The 17,129-nt window shown below is 40.1% G+C and overlaps 1 protein-coding gene across 3 annotated transcripts in view; it reads right to left on the bottom strand.

Annotated features, from left to right (window-relative positions):
* SLC17A5 (solute carrier family 17 member 5) overlaps window positions 1-17,129 on the bottom strand; it is an 82,255-nt gene that overhangs the window by 40,808 nt on the left and 24,318 nt on the right. For 2 of the 3 annotated variants that reach the window (XM_036316828.1, XM_036316826.1), the window contains exons 3-5: window positions 6,701-6,934; window positions 4,055-4,142; window positions 406-492 (exon numbers count right to left, since the gene is read on the bottom strand). In XM_036316828.1, coding sequence (XP_036172721.1) covers window positions 406-492; window positions 4,055-4,142; window positions 6,701-6,934 — 409 coding nt within the window. The remainder of the gene's footprint in view (window positions 1-405; window positions 493-4,054; window positions 4,143-6,700; window positions 6,935-17,129) is intronic. The other variant, XM_036316827.1, reaches the window with a different exon arrangement.

Genomic DNA, 17,129 nt, shown 5'->3' with positions numbered 1-17,129 from the left:
ATGTATCACTATGCTAATGAGACTGAGAAGTAAAAGGCCCTGGGACAAAATTAAAACTAACAAGTGAAAGCTTCCTACCTTGCTTGAGAAGAAAATTTTCAAAATATACATTTTTATAATATTCAACATAGTAATTTTTGATAGTAAGTATAGCTTTAAGTCTTGGATTCAACAGCAGTTTCTATTGAGAAATATCCCCACACTAATATCAGGTCAAAACTCAGCCAGATCATTTTGACCATATCAACTTGAAAAATAGGCTATCAGTGTTTTAGAGCTTTGTGATTTTGGAGATGATTACTTCAGTGAGTTGGAATATATATATATTTTAACCAATTATAAGACTACTATTACATTTTGGATTCGTTACACTATAATTTAGGTTAAATTTTTCAATGAACTTACCAAAAAAGTAGAAGACATAAGTCCAATCCATATAGACGCAAATTATTCCAGAAAGAGGGAGAGAAATTACTGTCCCAAGCTGTGCTCCTAGAATAACAACAAAGACTTTGTAAACTTTGGAGAGATGAACAAAGACTTTGTTACCCATTTATTGCTTAAAGAAGATGGGTAACAAATAATGGAGAAGAGAAAGAATGATTCAGATCCTACAAGAACTGAATTAGTCACATGTAAATACAAACAATCCATTTTCTTAAGGAATCATTTACCAGAAAATCCACAATATGTAAAATGTATACGTTAATATGTAGTTCCATTAGTTACAACTATGTAGCTATTGCATTAGAAGGCATCTATCAATATAAGACCTATTATAATATGAAGGGGTAAATGTCACATGTGTTAGGAATCCAGGTATCTGAGGTTCAAAGGTGGTCTCTAAGGCTAATAAACATAACCTACAGCAGCATACTTAATGAAATAAGAATGAAACTTGTAATAATCTAATTTGTCCACATTATGTTACAAACAATTGTTTCAGAGAAATAAATAAAATTAAGTTTAACTGCCATACACAAGACACCTTAGTGGGTATGATAGGAGCTAAAATAATCAGATATTGTTTCTTGGCTCAAGTTGTGGTCTTAATATTTTTCTAGTAGCCTGGTGCACAAATTCATGCATGGGTGGGGTCCCTTGGCCTGGTCGGCGATCGGGGGTGATCAGGGCCATCTCGCCCAGTCCTGATTGGGGCCAGCTGGCCAGGGGGAGGGACTATGGGAGGTTGGCCAGCCACAGGAGGTTGGCTGGGAGCCCACTGACCTCCAGGGGGCAGCTCCTGCATTGAGCATCTGCCCAATGGTGATCAGTGCGCATCATAGCAACCAGTCAACCAGTTGTTTGGTTGCTTAGGCTTATGTATATATATATAGATGTTAGAAAGTGTTAAGTGTCACAGAGCAATATGAAAGTTCAAATATGAGACAGATTACCTCTGACTTTCAGAGGTCAGGAAAAGATATAAGAAGCAGCAGTGGGCTTTGAAAAGATGGGTAAAATTTAGACCCATAGAAACAAGGTAAGAAGATACAGAGGGAGCTGTAATAGGATGAGTCAAGGAAGTAGAAAAGCAGAGAGTGGATTTGGGAACTCCGGTTGAAGGAAAAGAAGATAAAGGCTGGAAAAACAAGTCAAATAGTTACTGAATATGTCCTCCATGCCAGGTACTATGTGCCAGGGCATAGGCTGGTTGACATGTGTGGAGAGTGGCTATAGCGTTCGGACAGGATCAAGCCTTGGACTGACTTGTGGCAAAGCCACATACAAGTCCCAGCTTGGAGGGCAAAGCCCTCCCAGCACGGTTATAGCCAAAGGCTATAGTTGTAAGCTTGACCTTATAGTCGGACCCTACAGTTCGAGGTAGCTAAGAGATGTGGGCTGCGGGAGGTGCAGCAAGTGCTGCCAAAATAAAGCTAGATAAAAGTTCAGAGAATGGCAACAACAGGAAAGCAGCAGATTTGAAACTCGCAAGAACATTGTAAACATCTTGTCCTTGTTTTGCTTTGTGTGACCTGACTATAAAATAAAGCTTTGGCTTATAGGCTGTGTCACTGTATCCTCAACCAGGCACAGTGATCCATCTGTCCCCAACTGTATTCTCTTGTCTGTTTTCTTTAATCCTTCACCACCCCTCCTCAAGTTCACCACTGACCATGCTAGACATGGTTCAGACATGAAGTGGTGAAGAGTGTAAAAAATGTTGACTAATAATTCGAGGTTAGACTGTATTCAATTGGTGAAGGGGAACCGCAGATAGTACCTGTTCTTGAACTTATAATCAGATTTCTCATGTTAATTTCTATACAGCTGTAAGAATCATCTTCTTAAAATATAAATTGGATTATGTCTCTCTTTTGATTAAAAACCTCTGATATCTATGCCCTAGCAGGGTGCCTCAGTTGGTTAGAGCATCATCCCATACACCAAAAGGTGGTGGGTTCAATTCCTGGTCAGTGCACACACCTAGATTGTGGATCTGATCCCTGGGTCAACCGATTGATGTTTCCCTTTCTCTCTCTCTCAAAATCAATAAAAACATTTCCTTGGGTGAGGATTGAAAAAAAAAAAAAAAACCAAAACCAAAAAATAAAACCCTCTGATGTCTCCGCATTCTATCTTGGAAATGAAAATCCTCATTCTTTCCTGTAGCCTATAAGGCCTGATATTATCTGGCTCTTGTCTATTTCTCTAAGCTTTTATGTAATATTCCTTTTATTCATTATGTTCTAGCCACTTATAGTGGTTTTTCATTTCTTTGAACCCTTATGTATTTCCTGCCTGAGAGCCCTTGTACATGCTGTTCCGATGGGCTGGAATGATCTTTTTTTCTGCTCTTTGCATGACTAGTTCATTCTTACCCTTTAGATTTTAGCTTGTAAGTCACCACAGAGAGGCCTTTCTGTATTTAACAGCAGTCAGGTAAAAAAGATTTAATTCAGTTAATAGAAGGCTCGAATTCTTGTGAAATCTGGTAAAATTATAATTCATATATAAAGCCTATGCTATTTCACTTATAGATAAAAATGATGGCAAATAAATGCATAGAAAAAAGATATATGAAGAGAGGGGTTGAGAGTCATGATATGTGCATTAGACGATAAAATCAGAAATCACAATTTAAGAATAAGCCTTCAATTTTCCAGCCATAGGACTTTAGAAAAAAACATAGCATCCTCACACTGGCTGGTTTTGCTCAGTGATTAGAGCACTGGCCCTCAGACTGAAGGGTTGGAGGTGGATACCGGTCAGGGGCATGTGCTTCAGTTGCAGGCTCAATCCCCAGCACAGGTTGGGGAGCATGCAGGAGGCAACCAATGGCTGTGTCTCTCTAACATAGAAGTTTCTCTCTGTCTCCCCTCTCCATTCCACTCTCTCTAAAAACAAAATCAATGGAGAAAATGTCCTCCAGTGAGGATTAACAACAATAAAACCCCCCCACAAAAAACCCCATAGCATTTTCTATACCAACTAGAGGCCTGGTGCATGAAATTCATGTACTTGAAGGGGGTGGGGGGGTCCATCAGCCCGGCCTGCACTGTCTTGCAGTCCAGGAGCCCTCGGGGGATATCCGACTGATGGCTTACTGGGCCTAAGCTGGCAGTCAGATATCCTTAGTGCTGCCACAGAGGCGGGAGAGGCTCCTGCCACCGCCGCTGTGCTCACCAGCCATAAGCCTGGCTCAGGGCTTCTGGCTGAGTGGTGCACCCCTATGGGAGCACACTGACCACCAGGGGGCAGCTCCTGAGTTAAGCGTCTGCCCCCTGGTGGTCAGTGCACGTCATAGCAACCAGTCGTTCCACTGTTCGGTTGATTTGCATATTAGCCTTTTATTATATAGGATATCTGGAAAGTCAACATTTTAAAAAATAAATTATGGCAGAAGAAAATAACATTAGTTAGTTAAGCCACATTGCTTTATACAGTTGAGCCAAAGAAAAAAATGAAAAATAAAGTTATACCCCCAAAAGTTAATTTTCCCCCAAAGGAGGCATCTGACATTATATGATGCTGGTGTGCAGGCATTTTTCTCCAAGGTTGTTATGTACATAATCAATTATAGCAAAATTTTGTATAAGAATAGTTATCTCACCTGCATATGAAATGCTAAGAAGCTTGCTTCTTTCAAGAGGGGGAGCCCAAGAAGACCACATGGCATGCATGGCCGGAAATGTAACACCCTGAGGAGGGGAAAGGATATTTCTGATGAAATATAAGGTAGTTGTGCTAATGTTTTAAATTCAGTTGAATTTTATTGCAAGAGAAATTTCTGGGTAAGAATCAAACCAGAATCAGGTTCCATAAAGGGAAATGTCTTTATAGTGTTAAGTGACAATACCTTATATGAATTACTTTCAAAATCTGAACAAAGATTTGTGAATTCTATCAACTGATTTGAGGACTAAGGTAAAGGTTATAATAAATCTAAAAGAACAGACTGAATGATGATATAAAAGATCCCTCTCAAGGTTAATTTTACTCACTTTATTAAAGGCCTGAATGAAATGGAAATGTTACCAACATATATAACTTTTTTAAAATTATTTTTTAAATATATTTTTATTGATTTCAGAGAGGGAGAGGGAGAAAGAGATAGAAACATCAATGATGAGAGAGAATCATTGATTGGCTGCCTCCTGCAAGCTCCCTACTGGGGATCGAGGCTGCAACCCGGGCATGTGCCCTTGACTGGAATTGAACCTGGGACCCTTGAGTCCGCAGGCCAAAGTTCTATCCACTGAGCCAAACCAGACAGGGCACCAATATAACTTTTAAAAATACTAAGCTAATACTTTGGGATACTGGAAGAAATTCAAGTTGATTTTAATTGATAAAAAAAAAATGGTCGGGGGTGGGGTGGGGAATACATTCAATTACAGTGTGTATAGTCTTTGTGTAGTCTCAATCTCCTTGAACTTCAGTTTCTTTATATGTAAAACAGATACTCCCTATCTTGCATGATTGTTGTAAAAATAAATGGTACTAGTGCTATTATTAATGGAGAGAAGAATATATGCTTTATTACTTTGTACTTTCTGCTAATTCTTTCCCAAAGAAGAAATACTAATAGAAGCAAAAATGACTAATAGAAGCAAAAATGACTTAGGCAGCATTCCAAATAGGCAATAATCTGTATCATGGAGCAAGAGGGGGAGTCATTATAGAATAAATCATAAGACATTCAGAAATGTCTACCGAGATTATATTGTGGAAAACTTTATTATAAAACCCTAGGCACAATGTAGGTATATTTTATGGTGAATCAGATGCTAGGGATGAGATGCTGACCTAATTTTATGGATGAGGCGATGTACATGTGATACATATTGGAGGAATAAAGAAAGACAAAAGAACCTCAGAATAAACACAACTTAAATTCTATTCAGAAATAAAATAGTCACTTGAGATAGCAGTAGTAATACAATTAATATGCTATAGTGCTAAATTAGTAGCATCAATAGACAGTGTGCTAAAATATGAGAATACATGCAGTAAGGAGATTCAATACCTGGAACAGAGAAAATATGCTACAATTAAGTATAATCTTCTTAGGTAAGGAGAAGAGGAACCTGGTATTACAGGGATAATTTTTATTTTGTAGTTAAGAGGGATTTATTTAGTACATCTCTATTTGATAAGGACAAAATAAGAATGTTCAAATGAGTGATCAAAGCTTAAATTAAATTAGTACTTGGCAATTTCCAAAGTACTCTAGCAATCATTATCCATTTGAGCTGTGATTGAATATGGGGCAAGTATTTTAGTCCCAATTTTAAAAAAATGATGGAATTGAGGCCTAGACATTAGGATGTACCTAACATTTTCACAGTGAAGGTATTATTCAAACTCTGTTTTTATGACTCCAGTTAGTGGTTTTCTAACATAGCATAATATATTACTACCTGAAATAACTTCATGCTCTACACCAAATCCAGAGGCCACTATTTTGCTTGGGTCAGAGAAGCATTAAGAGAGAGAAAACTAACCTAAGCCTTGGTTTCAAGGGTAGAAGTTAAAAGAAACAAAAAGAAATCCTTATTTAAAGATGGAGGTACAAATACGAAATGCAAAGGAGAAGTGGAAAGGAAAAATGATAAGGAATTAAAAAATTTTAAAATGATAAAAGTCTTAGGAGGGGAGGAAGAAAAGACATAAAAATTAATAATAATTCTAAAAGCAACAGAAAGAACAGAAGAATCACAGAAACAAAGAAACTTATATAAAATGACAAATAAAATAATTTATCTAAGTTAAAGGACCAGAAGAAAGAACAAATGATATAGAGGAAGTTCTTTGAATAAGCAACAAATTTTAAAAGTAAAAAGGTAATTCAATAATCTATTGTGTAAAATGTGTTTTAGGTCTGTGCAATCATTGACACAGCAGAGATAAACTATGGCAAAAGTTCCAGAGGTCTGTCTTAACTGTTTTAATAGTGTTTTATTTTATTAGCTCCTAAAGTAAAAGAAAGAGCAATGGAATGTCTCCTGGAAAATGTTTTCTCTGCTCTTTCAGTAAAGCTTCCAATGTCAGGGTGCTCCCACTCGAGACTTTATTGACCATAAAGGAAATCTACTCAGGTGATTTTCTAGTTAATCATCTTTCTCATTAAAAAATAAATCCCTATTATCTTCCAATATTAGTTTTTGGTTCATATTCATACCAAAGAATGGTATCTTTAAAAAGACAAGAAAGCTATATAGAGCAAGAATAAAACCAGAAGAGAGAAAAAAATTACCTCTCCTAGTCCTTCCAGTGCTCTGAGTGCAATGAGAGCTCCAACTCCGATATCTGCAGCAATGGGCGTAAACAGGGTGAAGACAGCAGTGCCAAGGATCCCAAATCCTAGCAGCAGTTTTCCCCCCACTTTGCTGGCAACATATCCTCCAGGAATCTGTGTGATGATGTAGCCATAAAAAAAAGAACCAAGAATCCATCCTTGAGTTTCTGCATCCCATTTGTACCTTTTACCCTATAAAGAGTAGAAGGGAGGAAAAAAACACCAACCTTATAAGACCTTCATTAAACAGCTCCTTTATCTTACTGGCATGTAAGTACATAAAAATGTAATTCTGAACCACTTTTTTAGACTGAAGAACACACAAACTTTCTACAAGGTAGGCGAATCACCATGACACAGGCATGCAGTTTCTTATCTAGAAGTGAATGGAAAATAATTGAAAGACAAAAACTTCAAGAAGGCTTACTATTTTATGAAACTAGATTACAGGATGAGTTGCAGAGGTTTTGTAATGATCAGGACCAAGAAGGCTCAAAAAAGAGGCACAGGCTTAATCCAGAACTACTAAATAGGCTACTGTAATGGCTGAGCCAAGCTTTGAAGCCAGGCCTGGGTTCCAGGCTAGCTCTATTACTTACTGGATTTATGTTCTGGGAAGAATAAATGAAAATGCACATAAAATAAGGCCTGACACATACTAAGCGTTCACTTAATGTTGGATTTTAGTATACATAAATATGGATCATTAATATCTCCCCATTTCAGACCAAGCACTTGAATAAACATATAGAACAATACAAAAGAACAAGAATTTAAACCAAGCCACAAACTTCCCACAAACTTCATGTGAATAGGAAATGTTGTTTAATTAGTAGCAGCACATAGTAAGGTAATAATGAAGATTTAGTAAGTGATCTGAATATTTGACATTTTTAACAGCTGTATAACCGAGCCAAGGTGTCAAGAACCATTCCATGATTTCTCTTTATAAGGCAGATGAAGATAAGTAGCTAGATCAACAAAAGCATTTGCAAAAGGGAAAGATACAAAACAAATCCCTAATTATCCTTGTTTATGGTACCAATTTGTAGTGTATCTGTACAATTTTAGGACTTTAGTTATACAGTTATACGTCAAAAGGTTGGCATGGGTGAAAGTGGGTGATATGTACCCAAATATGTATTTAGCAGCATTAGTTAAGTCAAATGTAAAGATTTTTTGTACATGTGCTTCCTTGGGTAAGAAAACCTTGCTTGAATGCTTTCATTTGTAAATGGCAGCGGAGACTCACCCAAGTGTGATCTGGCTCCTTTGTGAGCACTGAAAATGGATGAAAATATACTCATAAAAAAGGACACCAGGCTTTTCTCCCTGTATTGTCTCCCTGTGTGATAAGCAAAATAAAATACAGTCACGTGCCACATAATGACATTTCAGTCAATAAAGGGCCACATATAGTCAAGTGGTACCATCCAATCTAATAAAAAAGAAACATGGTAATTGGCGTACAACTGCTACCCTTCCCATTGGCTAATCAGTGAGATATGCATATTAACTGCCAGCCAAGATGGCGGCCGGCAGCCAGGCAGCTTGAAACTAACACGAGGCTTGCTTACTTCAGTGACAGAGGACTCCAATGTTCCCCGCCTGCCGCTGCAGGCCTCTGAGCTGGCAGTTTGAAACATAGTTACAAAAATAGAAGCTAAACAAAACCCCAGAAACCAGCTTTCAGCTAGCTGGGATCTCAGACCTGGAGTTGATACAGAGTTTCGATTGTAGAACCTAAACAAACCAGATACCTGCTTTCAGGAGCGGAGGCCTAAGAGCTGGAGCCTCAGAGCTAAAGCTGCCTCAGAATAAAAAAAAAAAAGAAAAAAAGAAAAAAAGGAGCAGTTGGGAGCTTCAGTCCCAGCCTGAAAACAGCCCTCAGCCCCTCACCCAGACTGGCCAGGCACCCCAGTGGGGACTCCCACCCTGATCCAGAACACCTTTCAGGGCAAACCAGCCAGCCCCCACCCATGCACCAGGCCTCTATTCTATATAGTAAAAGGGTAATATGCCTCCCACCACCGGGATCAGCAGAGCCGCGAGGTCTCCCAGCACCGGGATCAGCATGACAGGGGGCAGCGCCCAAACCCCCTGATCACCCTGTGGCTCTGTGTGTGACAGGGGGCGGGGCCACAACCTTCCTATCGGCCCTGCTCTGTTCCTGACAGGGGAAGGCACACCAACCCCCTGATTGGCCCTGCTCTGTGCCTGATAGGGGGGAGCTCCCCACCCTCCTGATCACCCTACGGCTCTGTGTGTGACAGGGTGCGGCGCCCCAACCCCCTCACCCCACGGGCCCTGCTGTGTGTGTGATGGGGTAGAGCCATAACCTCCCCATCGGCCCTGCCCTGAGTGTGAGAGTGGCGGCGCCCCAACCCCCTGATCGGCCCTGCTCTGTGGGTGACAGGGGAGAGCTCCCCAACCCCCGGATGGGCCCTGCTCTGTGCGTGACAGGGGGGAGCTCCCAACCCCCTGATTGACCCTGCTCTGTGTGTGACAGGGGGCAGCGCCCCAACCCCGATTGACCCTGCTCTGTGCGTGACAGGGGGTGGCGCCGCAACCTCCCCATAGACCCTGCCTTGAGTGTGACAGGGGACGGTGCCCCAACCCCCCAATCGGCCCTACCCTGAGCGTGACTGAAGGTGGCATTGCAACCTCCCAATCCGCCCTGCTCTGTGCATGACAGGGGGTGGCGCCCCAACTCCCCAATCAGCCCTGCTCTGAGCCCGACCAGGGGCCGCACCTAGGGATTAGGCCTGCCCTCTGCCACCTGGGAGCAGGCTTAAGCCAGCAGGTCGTTATCTCCCGAGGGGTCCCAGACTGCAAGAGGGCACAGGCCAGGCTGAAGGACCCCCTCTTCCCCCCCGAGTGCACAAATTTTTGTGCACCAGGCCTCTAGTAATATTATAACGGAGCTGAAAATTTCCTTTTGCCTAGTGACACTAGTGCAACACATCACACAAATACTTCACATTGTGTTACTATTGCCTACAGTATTTCATACAGTAACATGCTTTATAGGTTTATAGCCTAGGAGCTGAAGGGGAACAGAATTTGTTACCCCCAAATATGTCTATTTGGCATAAGGATTATGCTAGGCTGGTTAACTTTATTTTAAACGGCATATATGGGAGAAGCTCTGAAAACCAAGTAGAAGTTACCCTGTGAAGAGATTAGCCAAAAAACATATATCCATAGCCCATCTTTGCAAACAACAGTGTGATGAAGGCCAGGGAAGGGGGGGGGGGGGAGATACTGGGTAGAGGTGGGCAAAGAGGGGGAAGGAGGACATCTGTAATAGTATCAACAAAAATAAAACAAAGGACATTTAGATTTTAAGAAATCTCCATTTGTAAGGGTGTTTTGCTCTCTATATCTGGAAGGTGGGGATGACCTCATTCATCTCAGTGACTTAAATCTCCATAACAAACTTACTCTTGTGTACTGGGCTTTTCCTTTTACTAGACTGACAAACAAGCAAACTTCCTACAAGGTAGGTGAGCCACCATAATACAGACAGTTTCTAGAAGTGGATGGAAAATAAATGACTCCCTAGACCCCCAACATCTTTTGTCTTTAGCTGAAGATGATCTTTAAGGTAGTGGCTTCAGCCATTTTGGCAGTTTACTCAGTTTTTCTGTCTCTCTCATGTTTAAAGGAAGTGTACATGCTATTAAACTTTTGTTTGTTTTTCTCCTGTTAATCTGTATTTTATTACAGGGCTGTCTAGCCAAGAACCTTTAAGGGTAGAGGTAAAATTATTTTTCCTTCCCTATACTGCAATAGGCTATACCATATAGTTTAGGTGTGTAGTAGGCTGTAACATCTAGATTGGTGTAAGGGCACTTTATAACATTCACACAATGACAAAATCACCTAATGATGCATTTCTCAGAATGAATCCCTGTCATTAAGTGGCACATGACTGTATTCAAAGTGTTTAAAACTCAATTCTGAACAAATGATAAACACAATGATCAATTCCACTATAATATGAGGCAGGCAAAGTGACTTAAATGACTTAGTGTAGGCTTGTATAAATTTTGGAAAAGAATGTCCCAAGAAATTGATCTAATCTTATTTTTTCATCCTGTAGTTCAGATGATCTAAGCTCTCTTACAACAGTAGCTTTATAAGTAAAACAGCTATTAAATAATAGACCCATAAAAACTATTCAGCAATACATTAAACAATCAAATTTTCTGGTGTGAGGGAAGAAGAAATTTTCTTCTACCCTCCCAGGTTCTTTTAGCTTCTAATAATTAGATCTACAAGAGACAGATTAACAAATTTAATTACCTCTGTGTGAGAACCCACGTACTAGTACATGAGGAGTCAGAGATCCCACATACATGAGAGGTTCAGAAACAGAAAGGGAAAATGATCTATAATAATAAAAGCATAATATGCTAATTAGACCAGACGTCCTTCTGGACATCCTTCTGGACGGCCGAGCCCCTCACACGAATTTGTGCATTGGGTCTCTAGTATATATATAACCTTCTGAAGTAAGGATAAGGTAAGGCACTTAGGAGCTTCAGAGGAGAGGAAGATTATTGCAAAACAATAAGAACAGACATGCTCAGTAATTAGAAGTTTGCCCCGGTTATTTCTGGTAATAACTCTTATTATGGACAGGGCCCCCCATTTAAATTCTTTAAGGGGCACTAACCGGTTTGGCTCAGTGGCTAGAGCGTTGGCCTGCGGACTGAAGGGTCCCAGGCTTGATTCCGGTCAAGGGCATGTACCTTGGTTGCGGGCATATCCCCAGTGGGAAGTGTGCAAGAGGCAGCTGATCGATGTTTCTCTCTCATCGATGTTTCTAACTCTCTATCCCTCTCCCTTCCTCTCTGTAAAAAAATCAATAAAATATATTTTAAAAAAAATTCTTTAAGGGAGCAGTAAAAGTTTCTCACAAGGCTGCAACTCAAAATAATTCACATGCCAAAGGGGCACATCTTGGGTGGCCTCTTCTGAACCCTTTCAGTCCTGCCTTTGAAACTTCCTGAGAAGTTATATTCTAGAAACTAGGTTGATAGATTGTTCTATATCTCAGTAAAAGAGTCTTTGTCTTGAAAATAGATCAGTTTAATTAATTTTATTTCAGGAACCAGTGATGCAGCTGAGTTTCAAAGTTAGGCCTATGGTGCAAACAATCAAGTATTTAGGAGGTATCCTTATAGAAACAAAAGAAAAACTATAGTTAATGATTGAGCAGACTATAATCCCAGTTTCTGAATTCTGAAGGCAGTCAAGAAGATTTCTAGATATCTGGCATTTTTCAAAGGGACTGAAGGCAGGCAGTGACAATTTGATGGATTTTCTTGGTTTGAAGTTTGAATGTCTCTGGTGATCTTTCTGCAATAGGCAAAAAGATTGTCCGTATAAGAGCTGTAGTGGTGATTTCTCTGAAGCTTACATCAAGTTGTCCAACTTTAGCTCTTAATGACTTTGGGAAAAGGGGTTTTAGTTCTCAGTGGTCCCAAGTCACAGGGTTTAAATGACTTCTACAGTTGCATTTCTGGTTTCACAGATTTGTAAGGTAATGACAACTATTCTCAATTCCCCAAAGAATTGTGTTGTTAACTACAATACAATTGTGACAACTACATCTTCCTAATTTTCTTCTTTTCCTCTGGGTATATATTCTTTATTTTAGCTTAGGGGAGGAGGCTTTTTTAAAAGTTCCCATCAGGCTTTTAATCTTTAGCTTCCAATTTTTCCAAATTTGTTTTGTTAATCCTCACATGATATTCTTTTCATTGCTTTTCAGAGTGTAAGGGGAGGGGGCAGAGAGAACCATCGATGTGAGAGAGACACATAGATTGGCTGCCTCCTGCACACATCCCCACTAGTGGTGGGGAGCAAACCTGCAACCCAGGTATGTGCCCTTGACCGGGAATCAAACCTGAGACCCTTTGGCTCGTGGGCCGAGGCTCCAACCACTGAGCCAAAAAGTTATTAAATCTTTTCAAGTGTCTTGTCAGGTTTCAGCTTGGACAATATTTCTGGCAGTATTAAACAATATCATGGACTTGTAGGGGCTCAGAACAGGCCTCCCCAAATGTGCTACTTTGCAATGTGAATTATTTTGAGCTGAAGACATTAAGACGTTGCAGGCTTATGAGAAACTTTTACCTCTCTCTTAAAGAACGAGGGGCCTTGCCCATAATAAGAGTTATTACTAAAAATAACTTACTATGGCCTATCTATAGGGCAGGGCAAATTTCTAATTCTAAACATCTTCTCTCCCTATAGTTCTGTAATGACCTCTTGAGGCTGCCCCCAGGGCCCCTTCTCTTATACTTAGGTCAGAGTGCCTTATATAGGCTATCCCCCCAAAATGTATACTCACACTTTGCATAATTATAAAGGCAGTTTATTAAATACATTCCATTTTCAAAATGGAGCTATCAGCTGTTATCAGCTGTTAAAGTGTGAATACATTTTTAGGGGGGACACTCTGTATACCTCATTTTAACTTTCTATCCCTGAACCTCTCATGTGTGTAAGGTCTCTCACTCTCTCATGTATGGGAGGTTCCATGTACCAGTAGATGTTTTAAATTTGGTTATTTTCTCTTGTTACTCTGTCTCATGTGTATTTGATTATTAGACCAGCCGAAAGAACCGTGAGGGTAGAGGAAAAGTTTCTTCCTTCCCCACTGAATGAAGAGGATGCAGAAGTCATTACCTTCCAGAGTCATTTCCTCTGATAGGCAAAAGAAAACACTGACAGTCTGCATGTCCCAGGCAAGCAGAAAGCCACTCCAAGCCCTGAGGACACAGGCAATAGCTATCCCTGGGAGAAAGAGGATCAATAATCAATTTGTCTGGATTTGGGAAGGAAGGAACAGTGTGAAATTTTTTTTTTTTTATGTTTTGTAAATGTATCTTTATTGTTGAAAATATTACAATACCTCCCCTTTTTCCACTGATCCTCTTCACCCTGCACCCACCCCTCCCAGGCCTTCAACACACTATTGTCTGTGTCTATGGGCTATGCATATATGCATATAAATTCCCCCATTAATCTCCCCACACACACCCCACTCTGAGATTCATCAGTCGGAACAGTGTGAAATTTTATTTCCCTCTCTCACTGGGCTCATGAGGTAATCCATTTACAAAAACTTTTGGGCATCCTCCCCGAGTTTAAGAATTATCTAATTATGGCCTTTTGATTTGGCCTTAGACCAAGGAGTGAAAACTATCTGAGGAAAATCATCTGTAAGGAGTAATGTCAGCCATACAGTCTTTTATTTTAGGTACCTTTTATCTCTTTAATTTCTAATTTGCTCTTTCCAACAATCACTCAATGAAACATTTTTTCTTCTTCTTTAGCATGTCTAATTAATATTGCTTGAGCGGTGAATTTATATGCTGTTCATTTTATAAAAGTAGGCAGGGGAAATGTTTCCCAGTGAGAGACAATGTCCACCTCTGTAATAGATCAGGTAAAAGAGACCCAGTAACTTCACATAAAGCTTGCTTAAACATTCAAATTTTCATAATCTTATCAATCCCTATATTCTATATTATTTTAATCTAACTGAAGCCTGAGTCAGGAGTCCTGGAAGTTTCTCTTTTCTATTCCCTGACCATTTACCCACAATTGTGTAAAAAGGTCCCCAGTGGAGGGTCCAGCCAAGAGACCCTGCCCTGTTTTCAGTCTTTAACTTGATTAACCAGCCTGACCGCTGCCCCAAATGATTGCTGGTCAGGTTTCTCACTGTAATCTCTGCCACTGACCAAGCTGAGTTCTTAGGACACAAAATTTTTAAGTTGTCTTTTAGTAAGATTTTGCCAATTTTTTCCTTCCCTTTTTCTAAACTGGGGTAAATAGAACAGATTTGTTTGAGGCCCTTTAATGTTGGGGGACCAACACGGGGCCACTTTGGTCCATCCAGCCTTTTGTAATACCATAGTAAGAGCTTTGTTTTAACCCCATCTATGTCCATTTTATGTACTCCCTCCCCTTTTTAATAATCACCTAAAGCTGTGGTTCCCAACCTCGGCTGCACATTAGAATCACCTGGGAATCTTTTTAAAATCCTGATTTCTGGGCCTCATCCTCCGGAACTTCTGTTTCTTTGTTATGGGGTGGGGCCACAACATTAGTAACAAAGAAACAGAAGTTCCGGAGGATGAGGCCCAGAAATCAGGATTTTAAAAAGATTCCCAGGTGATTCTAATGTGCAGCCAAGGTTGAGAACCACTGACCTAAATATTTTCACCCTACTGGGACGAGTTCTGTGACTTCAGTTTGTATTCTCTTTGTTTCACAGTTACAATATTTTAAAACAGGCATTTCATTCTGTTTATTTGATTTGGAAATCCTTGCTTTTAAGTGCACTTTTAAGTGATCTAATCTAATTGGAACATTAGGCACAATTGCCATTGTAATATTAGGTTACACTTTTCTTGAGGGCTGGAAGTAGTTTGGTAGGACCCTACCTGTAAAAAGAGTTTAGCCCATATTCGTTTGACCACGTTTTAAAGCTTCCAACCTGATGGTTACCAAGCTGAGTTCTTAGGACACAAAAATTTTAAGTTGTCTTTTAGTAAGATTTTGCCAATTTTTTCCTTCCCTTTTTATTCTTAAGCGCAGGACAACTGTACTTCCATTGTTTTGTTTTTTTGTTTTTTTAAAACAGTATCTACAAATATCTGAAGGCAACTAAGAATGGGTCCGAGTGGACTTTTATTTTTCTTCTAATTTCTGTCCTTCCATCTCTTAAAAATTTTTTATATTGACTTCAGAGAGGAAGGGAGAGGGAGAAAGAAACATCAATGATGAGAAAGAATCATTGATTGGCTGCCCCCTGCATGCACCCCCCAACTGGGGATCAAGCCTGCCACCCGAGCATGTGCCCTAGACCGGAACTGAACCCGGGACGCTTCACTCCACAGGCCAACACTATCTACTGAGCCAAATCGGCTAGAGATGTTCTTCCATCTTATTAAGCGAACCTGAATGACCAGCAATTATAACAATATGAAAGCTCTCTAAATTTTTTTTCTCTTTCTTTTCAATTTAGAAGTTTTTCCAATTCAAAGGATCCACCATCTGATCTTGACAAGTAGAATCTTAATAGCAACTCAAACCAATAAGAACTGGGGATACAAGAGACATCCCCAAAGAAGAGTGCAAGAAGATGCAACCCTGCCCTCAGGCTTGGCCCAGTGGATAGAGCTGCGGCCTGCAGACTGAAAGGTCCTGGTTTTGATTCTGGTCGAGGGCACATGCTCGGGTTGTGGGCTTGATCCCCAGTAGGGGGTGTGCATGAGGCAGCTGATCAATGATTCTCACTCATCATTGATATTTCTATCTCTCTCTCCCTCTCCCTTCCTCTCCGAAATCAGTTTTTTAAAAAAGATGCAACTCCACAAGATAAAATTCACTCCCAGAATTAGAAACAGCCATTCTAAAACACAGGGAATCATGTATTCCCTGATGCCTTATTTATTTGTTTGTTTATTTTGGGGAGAGAGAGAAAGAGAGAGAGAGAGAGAAAGAGAGAGAGAGAGAGAGAGAGAGAGAGAGGAACAGAAAAGAAACCTAGATTGTTGTTCCACTTATTTATGCATTCATTGGTTGATTCTTGTATGTGCCTCGACTGGGGGTCAAACCCGCAACCTTGTCATATTACGACAATCCTCTAACCAACTGAGCTACCCGGCCAGGGCCAACTCTACTCCTTTTAATGGGGTTAGATTCACAGCCTACACAGGGCTTGCCAGATACATATGCATCCTTTGACTGGTGCAAAACAAGAATGAGGGGCCCTGTTTTCATGATTTCTGGGAGAAAATGGATAGACACAGAAAACTCCCTTGAGAGCATGGAATGGTCTTAAAGCTGTGTTCTCAGAACATATAACAAAATGAAAGGAGAAATACCAGAGACAAAGAAAATCAGAATACAAAACCTATGTGCATTCATACCAAAAAACCAAGAGTCACTAAGCGCAAGAAACTAGTTTTAAAAATATTTTCTCCTGCTAACCTAAATTTAGAAAAGGAAAAAAGGACTCTTACCACTCTAATTCACCAAACTCTATAGGTAGAGATCCGGGAGTTGGGCTTGGCAAGAATTCTTACCATGTTTTTGCTGGGCCACGTTAGAGGACCAAAGAACTTTCTACTGCAATAGCGTCGGGGTGAGCAGTAAATAGCCTGTGAGATATTCTGCTCACAGTGCTGTGTGGGAGGAAGAAACTTTCCTTTACCCTCAACGTTCTTTTGGCTGGTCTAATAATTAAATCTACATTAAGACAGATTAATAAGAGAAAATAACCAAATTTAGTTATATATGTAGATATGAAAACACCACATACATGAGAGGCTCAGAGACAAAAAGTTTAAACAAGGGTATA

This window comes from Myotis myotis, unplaced genomic scaffold (assembly GCF_014108235.1).
Source record: "Myotis myotis isolate mMyoMyo1 unplaced genomic scaffold, mMyoMyo1.p scaffold_m19_p_7, whole genome shotgun sequence".
Classification (NCBI taxonomy): Eukaryota; Metazoa; Chordata; class Mammalia; order Chiroptera; family Vespertilionidae; genus Myotis; species Myotis myotis.
This window is presented reverse-complemented; position numbering and strand designations above follow the sequence as displayed.